Source organism: Gobius niger, assembly GCF_951799975.1.
Source record: "Gobius niger genome assembly, chromosome: 6".
NCBI classification, from domain to species: Eukaryota; Metazoa; Chordata; class Actinopteri; order Gobiiformes; family Gobiidae; genus Gobius; species Gobius niger.
The window spans coordinates 22,591,978-22,600,605 of NC_136857.1; the positions used below are offsets into that span (position 1 = coordinate 22,591,978).

The 8,628-nt window shown below is 42.6% G+C and overlaps 1 protein-coding gene across 1 annotated transcript; it reads right to left on the reverse strand.

Moving 5' to 3' along the window:
- Positions 1 to 508: 508 nt before the first annotated feature.
- arih2 (ariadne homolog 2) lies at positions 509 to 8,404 on the reverse strand. The gene is made up of 14 exons (XM_079558703.1): positions 7,950 to 8,404; positions 7,356 to 7,423; positions 7,192 to 7,264; positions 6,792 to 6,933; positions 5,350 to 5,471; positions 4,158 to 4,267; positions 3,215 to 3,332; positions 2,953 to 3,003; positions 2,676 to 2,697; positions 2,355 to 2,506; positions 2,128 to 2,271; positions 1,266 to 1,334; positions 1,062 to 1,184; positions 509 to 820 (listed from the first exon to the last, which is right to left on the reverse strand). Exons 1-14 carry the CDS (start codon positions 8,208 to 8,210, stop codon positions 749 to 751), a joined length of 1,527 nt encoding a protein of 508 aa, XP_079414829.1. The 5' UTR covers positions 8,211 to 8,404; the 3' UTR covers positions 509 to 748.
- Between the last annotated feature and the right edge of the window lie 224 nt (positions 8,405 to 8,628).

Sequence of the window (8,628 nt, forward strand, 5' to 3'; positions counted from 1 at the left end):
TAAAAAGACAGTCTTTTTGAAACGTTTTTATCAACACATACAATTAGGTAATGTACATGGGCATGCAAATGACGCAGGGAAATACTGTAAACCCATGTCTACTATTATACGGGGTATACCATTTCACAATTAACCTTTTAAAAGAAATTTGAATGTTATAGCAAGATAAGAAATGTGGCAATAACAACATTCGAGAGATTATCCGTCATTGTTGTAGAGGCTGCTGCTGATTTTATAACAAGAATTAGAAAGGAAATAGATAAATGTAAAGCAAAGATGTTTGCAGACCAGTTCAGAAGCCTCTCGCTGCCAGGATACAGAGAAAAAAAATCATGAAATGTCGCTGTAGTTTATAAACGACCCCTATTCGAGTAATTAATGAAACTTCTGAGTATCCTCGTTTCAAAAGTCGTGAATGACACTTTGAATTTTGTATTAATCAACTTTAGTTTAATAAAAAACAAACCAAAAAATATATTGATTGCATTTGGTAATCAATATATGAGTGAAGCCCAGAGTGTGGCTATAACAGAAGTCAAATTGAATGGATGAGGGGATACAATCATGCCATAGTGAACCCTGCAGCTGATTTTGAGTGAGAAATGGGGGCAAAAAAAAAAAAAAAATACTGCACAAAGAAATGTTGACGCAAAGGAGGGATGAAGGGAGAGAACAGAAGGCAGGGGGAAAGAGGAGAGAGAGAAAGAGTGGACAGAAGAGGAGGAGGAGGTGGTGTGTGATGTGGAGTCTATGTGTCGTGGAAGTCTTTGAGCAGCGTGCGTCTCCTCTGCTCTGCGATGTGCATCTGGTTCTCCAAGTCCTGAGGAGAAGATGATCAAAATGCTGAGTTTCCAACGCAAAACGAGTAGTAAGTCATGGAATACTAAATAATAAAGATGACGTTTGGCTTTTTTATGCAGTGTGTGTGCAACTATCGTGTCTATGAAGGATCAGGATTCAAACAAAGCCCTTCGACTGTGCCCTCTTGGCTAGCATGTATCGTGTCCAGTCGATTTGCGCAGGTAAAACTATCAGTTGGAAGTTGCTCTGGGCATACATACCCCTCGGTCACTGGCACTGAGCTCCTCTCCTCCCACCATTCCTCTCTCGTACGTGTCTGCCCGCTCTACCTTCCACGACAAGTTCTCGATCTCGGCCTCCAGCTGCGCCTGCTGGTACTCAAACTGGGAAAACAAGGAGCATGGGAGACATTTAGCAAACCGGCATGAGGCGCACAAACATTAAGATCGATATATATGACCCACCAGTTTCTTGCGCGGCCCAGACTCCATGTAATAAGCGTAAGGATAGGTGTACTGCAACGTGTAACGACACTACAGAGAAAAACACACAAGTCAATAGAATATAGAGTTATGGATTATGAAAGTCCAAGTAGGTCTTAATTGATGGCTGTTCCAAAAATACACGGACAACTTACAGTCTACGTAATGTATGTATAACAATGAGAACAACACAACAAAAGAGACTTTCCCAATTGATACAATAGAACAGGGACTTTTCCTGAATTATCAAGCCTGTTCACTGTATTCTTTCCTATAGCTAACAAATATTATACATTTTAAAAGGCATATACTGTGTAACATTTTGGATTTTACCATTACCAGTAGAGGTCGACCAATGTGGGTTTTTTTAATGACCGATGCCAATATTTTCTATATTCCTGAATATGATGCTTCTTTACGGTCACTGACAGTGTTATTAGGAGCACAGGGCTAAAATGGGTAAAATGTTACATGTAAGTGTTGTTAAGTAATCAAGATGTTTGTGGGCGTTGTCAGTCAGTGAACACATGTATGTGATGTGAAAGCCTGGTTATAAATTTGGCAAAAACCATTTGGGTCTGAGGTTAACAGTAACTCACATACACTAAGTTTTTGTGGGATCGGACACACAGCCCTCCTCTTTTATTGAGTTAATGCTGGAGAAACCACACAGTTGACATAAATCTTGTGAAATCAATACACCGTAATTAAGGTTTCACCACCGATTTGTACGCGCTCCCCACAATAGACTAAATATTTACAAAACTTTCGGGTTGTAGTTTGAGCACGAGACTCCCGGATTAGTGCTGTAGAGCTCAGGCCCAGATTAACTGGCTGCGTGTACCTTGGCGAGCAGCTTGGCAGCGTTATGCAGGTACTGCCAGTCAATCCATGTGCCCAGGTTATTCATGACTCTCTCGTGGATTTTCTCCTGAATCCTTTGATACGTCTGAGCCTCCAGCTGCAGAGACTTGTTGTGATTCTCCCACTGAACAAAAAAGAATAACAGCAAAACCAGTCAAAACGTGTCAGGTCTGAGTGAGTGCAGTGAAGTGTCATCGACGTCCTCACCCTCTCAAAGTAGAACAGGTACTTCTTCAGCGCCTCTCTGGCCTGGGCCTGTTGGCTCTGGTTCACTATGTCGGGGTTCTCTTTGTAACGGCTGCATTCGTAGTACTCACTGCCATGAGTTTTCCAGTCGCCCAGACACATCCAGCAGAAGTCTGGAAGGGGCAAGAAATTAGAGTCAGGAAAAATGGAGCAGTACAATTCTAGTTATCCACAATACTGTATTAGCCATCTCTTAGATATGAGCATTTGTGAGGGTTTGAAAAGTGTTCTTACACAAAGTTCACAAGGCCAAGTGACTGAAAACGTTGAAAAGGTACATACCGTGTTTGCACTTGGAGCATTGCTGTAACAAAGGCAAATGGCATAGTTACTATAAAAACACACCGACTGTATTCTGGTTCTTGAGCTAATGTTTTGCTTGTTTATTCATATAATCAATTTGAAATCCAGTGAACAAATCAAATGCTAAAATAGACAAACTCTGTGGATCACAACTAAAGCGCTGACCCAGTTTCAGTGCTTTGACGAAAAAGTTGTGACTTCTCAGAACACTTTGTGGGAGAAATGATTTGGTGTTGGGAGCGTGGGACTGACTCACCATGTGATTGCACCCGCCGTTTTTCTCAATGCAGATATTGCACTTAGGACACTGAAGGGAAGGAAAGGAGGAGGAAAAAGAAGAAGTTAGTCACCAACGAACATTTTTTAACCTTAATTTGCTGTCCTCTAGTTTTCAGTTCACTTTTCAGAAGAGTTGAGTGTTTTACTTAGCTAAACCTTTGATGAGTAATATACGGTATATACGGTCAAACTGTCTGTGTGATGGAAAATATATATTATTTGGTATAGAAATCTCGTACATCTTTAGTGTGTGCGCTGATGTAGTTGGCCGTTTCAGAGTCGTCAGCACACTTGGTCAGCCATTTCCTGATGGTTGCACAGTCTGTGGGCGCGTGGTACATCTGACGGCATTTAAAGCTGTGGAAAAGAAACAAACGGATTATTACTATGTTATAAGCACTTGGCATACTGCAGACTGGCTCTGCCCCTACTCCTCATTGAGCACTCTTCACTCTCCATGCCAAAGTCTCCTAAAGATCCCCCAAACTCATTTTTAAAAGTGGTCCTTTCCCCATACTATGAAATGTTCTGCCCGTCTCGTGGTGTGGCTGACTCTTCTTTGGAAATGTTCAAGAAGTGGCTGTTTATATGTTGCTTTTAATGCTGGTTTACACATACAAATGACAAGTTACGAATGCCACAAAGCCACATTCATGGCTGAGGATCACAAATGTGGATGTGTGCTTATGCGTCCCGCAGCAGGGGGAATTGGGAATTGTCGTGTTCTATCAGGAACCTGATAGAATGTCAAGAATTGGGCGATAGTGGACGAGACCGACTGCCTCCGACTCATTCTCCCAAACATCAGGAGGAACAACTTCATTGCATCGAGGAGCGGCAGCGTGAAGGAAAACATCAATCAACGCCTCCACTGCGAACTCCACGACTGGAAAGTGAAATGTGACATCTTTTGCAGCCTTGCAGAACTTGATGGGACCCTCACCTACATCCACAATGCTCTGTGACTGATCTCTGGAGCTTCTTAGTTTTCAAATGGCAAGTTCACATATAATCATATAATCTCAAATGCAGCAACAAAAGATGACCCCCGAGACATATTTGTAAGTGTGATCCCTGTCCCAAAGATGCCACAGTGATTTATTCACCACACGACCGTTTATAATCTCATCATGGGCCCAGTGTACCTACAGTGTCATTAGAGAACGGATGAATGATCGTTACCAGAATACTTCGGAGCAGCGGCTGCACTGAACTCGGCGCGCTCTCGGCTCCTGGACTTTGATCACTATGGGACAGTCTGCTCCAGGACACAACTGTAACTGGAAGTGACTCTGAAATATCAAATGTGATATTATGTAAATAGAAACACCCAACACCAGTCAAGAGCTCAGACACATGTTCACATTGGGCTCGTCACAGATAGAGACCCACCGATCCAGCTTTTCTGCTGGTCTCTTTTCTCCATTTTAATAAGATCAATAGAGACTCATCTTTTATTAAAGGTGTTACAGACCAATTATTAGTTATCTTTTATTAAACTAATGGGAAAAAAATAATCAGGATCACTGGACTTTTTTATATCCTTATATATACTTCGCTTTTATGTTACATTAATACAGACAACTCAGTAATTTAATCATTATGCATTATAAATTGATTCATTTAAATGCAAACACTTGGCTTCTCCAGCAGTGATTATATTGTATTAGGCTACTTTAGGTATTTCTATCACAGTTTCTGACTTGACTAGTTCTTGTTAGCATGCTGCCGCTAGCCGCTGAGTTTTGTGCGGCGATCAACAATACATTTGCGGAGGCGAAAGCGATTGAATTCTCCGGGTTCTTGGACTCAAAATGATATACAGCATGCCCATATTCACTTAGGTTTAGTCTGTAAAAATTGGGTTTTCAAAAGGATTGAGAGGCAATACTGGGATCGGTTCAGTATTGGATATTTGTACATGATACCCTATATTGTATTTTTTCCAGTATCGGGTCCGATATCAGTATCGGATCGGTGCATCCCTAATCACAGAGCAATGACACAGAGCAATGAACAACCAGGAAAACATTTGACCAGTGTTTAGAGTCGTACCCACGCATTTTAAAATCAGTGAAGACACAAATTACGGCCCCTCCACAGCTCATGAGCACCTTTCACTGTTTTGATCCACCCGGTTTACGAGTAAAGTGAAGGTTGCTGTAACTTGGATGTGTTAAGTGGAGCAGCGGAGGAGTGACTAACATGCGAAATGCACCGTCTCAAAAATCTATGGGACGGTGTTAAAATAAATAAATTGCACTTTCAGACATATGGTAGCTCTAACAATTGTTTACCATGTGCATCAGTGCATATAGAAGAGATGAAACCAGCTCTACAGGTCACGTGCTTACCCTTTACAACAGTGACTCACCTCTACGTAGTCTCTGAAGAGGTAGCGTCTGTATCTGTCCTTCAGCTCGTCTCCGGGCAGCAGCGGAAAAACAAAGTCTTCAGGCATCCGCAGAGAGCAGTCCTGAGCCATACACGAAACACCTGCAAGAACATACAATACCTCACATTTATAAAAGTTTTGGTACCTTTTATAAATGTGTATACCAAAAAAATGTAACAAACAATAAGCGTTGCAAGAAGATACATATTGGGGATATCGAATTACCTTATCATATTTGGGCAATTGGCTCGCAAAACCTATTGGACTTTTGATGATGTTACTTTGATCTGGTCATGAGAGTCACTGACCTAGATACAACCCTAGTGTTGTTACAGACTAGACTCTAATATTAACTTGGTCTCCAAGGTTATTTCTGTCCTTTCATAAACACCAAGTGTGTTGGTCCAGGCATAACTGAATCATTACAGTAGGTGCCGCCAAAACAAACACAAGCTATAGAATAAACATTACAGCAGCCTTGGCAGCCAGGAAACAGTGGCGATGACAGTTGTACAGCTGTGTAACACTGACCCAGAAACCCGGCCCAGGCGAAGGCTGGAGATGCCATCATAATAGGGTTAAACTTTGCCAACAAAAAACTTAACCCTATCTAAAACTTTAACCTCCAACAAATTAGCACCAAGACGCCGATAATCTATGAAGCAGTGGTGGCGTACAACCACTTCAATAAGCACCATTGGAAAAATATGTCGTGGTACAACGGTTATAAACCGTATTAGTTCGGGATGGAAATTAACCTTCACATTTCTCCTTTCATTATAGGGTTTAGGCCCCCTTGAGTTTTTTTTCTGTTATGGGTGCCATTTTGAGGACCATGTCCATGGTTTGAAATATTTACTGCTCAAGAGAAAAACTCTCAGACTTTCATGTTGATTAAAAAGCTCTGCAGTGTCCAAAGACTGCCACTATAGATACAGACAGCAGCGCGTCACACAAAGGGGTGTGGTCTCACAGAGGGGGAAGGAAGTTTTGTCATTTTTTACTCTTTTAATCCGTTTTCTGTCCGAATATACACTTATTTATCACACACAAATAAAGTCAAGTCTAAGTCAGGTCCATATGGATGTTTTTTAACAGCAGATTGTTCAGTAGAAACGAAAACACTGCAGCAGTAGCCATTGTTAGCATGTAGCATAATGCTAACATGAAGCATCATGTTAGCCGTTCTGTTATTTTTGTAATTATGGACTGTGGAACCTTTTTGCTCCTCTCCATGTCTTTGTATCTTTATTGTGTAGAAAACTATATTCATAATTCAGCATTTGAAGTTTAGATTTTTCTCCTCTTTGTTGCCCTCGTCCACTGCTTCAAACATGACCATATATGGGCGATTCCAGATACGTCGTCTGTTTCTATCTCGGGGGAATACAGGGAACTGAAGTGAACTGTAAGTGACTGACCGACTCCCATGCCGTCTTTGACCAGGACGGTACAGTGCTGCTCCCAGCATGCTTTGCAGAAGGAGTGCTGACAGGGCAGGGCCAGAAGAGCATCTCTGCGCACCACCTGCAGACACACGCCACACTGCAGAGAAGGAAGGCTCTGCACAACGACACAATAAAAAAACAAATGAACAATGCATAAATGTTAAGTACAACAGCAAAAACTCCATGACACAGACACAGACATGTCTTTGTCCGTACATCTACAGCCAAAGAATAACTTCAACCGAATTACAGAACTGTGTAGCCATGCGTGTGTTTCTTATCCATTCTGACTGGCAAAGCTACACGGTTTTGATTCCCCCAAAATACAGAAGACACTTGAACTCGCAAAGCGTAAAAGAGAAAAAAAACTCACAGCGACTGATCTGCAGCTGCTGCTCTGCTGAACCAGAGCATCCGACAGCACCAGCGACGAGTTTGATTTGTATCTGAACATGAGAAACATGCTCAGTCAGCAAACAGGGGCACTGAAATGACTTGACGCGAAGCATCGGTAAGGCTTGTATCTTAATGATTTACCTGTCTATTATCTGTGAAACCTGCCAGTGGAAATGAACCAGGATCAGTTTTGCTTCAGCCGGTAGAACCTAAGACAGAACAAAAGACAAAGAAATTACAGAGGAGAAAGATGTAGAGCTTGTTTATCTCATGTATGCACTGGGAATCTTTTGAACTTACACTTGAGTTAAACAGAACAGTTGAACTTTTTAATTTCATAGCCCCTGCCTTAACCAAGTGCATTTCCTCCCGGGGGGTAAGAGGTTAAAGAATGGATGGTCCGGACTTATCATCCAGTATCCATGAATATATCAGCTGATATATCGGTCGGAAATATACAATTATAAGAGCTGAAATGGAACTCTTATTGTTAGGGTCAACAATTATTTAACCTCTTAACCCCCCGCCTGAACCGATAAAAAAAACCTGCCAGTACTGTGAAAATAATAAAAAGATCCGTCTAGATCAGTTTTGTAGGTCTTAGCTTTCAAATGAGACGTTACTCTGGCCTTGAGCAAAACTGAACGGGAGAAAATGCACGTGTTTAAGGCGGGGGTTAAGACATTAAAATAATAGCATCTCACTTTGCGCGTGGCCGTTTTGTAAAAGACCCACCTTCAGCGCAGCAGCCACCGTGTTGACCTCCTCCGTCAGTACCCTCTGGCTCTCCTTATAGGTGAGACAGGTAAACTGGTACTCCTCCGGGTCGAACGAGTCCGCCCCCTGCTGCTCCACGTCGCTCGCTACATCGTCGTAATACCCCTCCATGTCGCCCGCGTCCTCCTCCTCGCCGCCATCTTCATCCTCCTCCTCCGAATTCACCCCGAAGTCTTCCTCGTTACTGTCCGACGCCTGGCTGTTCATGTCCACGGACATCCACGCTCCGCCCGGCCCTGACAGGTAGACAGCTCGCCTACCCGCCCGCACGCTCCGCTCTGATTGGCTGCAATGGCCTCGCTTCCTGCCCGGAGACTCTACCCTCAGCAGCAGCGGAAGAAGCAGAAGAAGTCGCACTCCCCGTCGCTCATTTGGAAAGTTTTGCAGTGGCCACGACTCGAGACAAAACTGGACTATGGGCAGAAGAGGGAGAGGGGGGCAAACAGTGAGTTAATACATGGAGGGATATACTTCAGTCTGGTTCTCAAACTGTTCGCAGCAAGTGAGATCCCATAAAATATTTGACCTTCCAAGTACCACCAGGCCTAGATTAAGACCAAATCAGGACTAAACTGGGCCTAAAATAGTCTTAATTGTGACAAAATGATCTCTAAAAACAAAAATTCTAATAATTATT

Bases quoted from the DNA above. Each gene is read 5' to 3' on its own strand.
- arih2 (XM_079558703.1), bottom strand. From the start codon at position 8,210: ATGTCCGTGGACATGAACAGCCAGGCGTCGGACAGTAACGAGGAAGAC. The intron at 6,934-7,191 runs GTGAGTTTTTTT...GTCGTTGTGCAG, and splicing joins GCAGCTGCAGATCAGTCGCT to AGCCTTCCTTCTCTGCAGTG. The intron at 3,333-4,157 runs GTAACGATCATT...TCTTTTCCACAG, and splicing joins CGCTGCTCCGAAGTATTCTG to CTTTAAATGCCGTCAGATGT.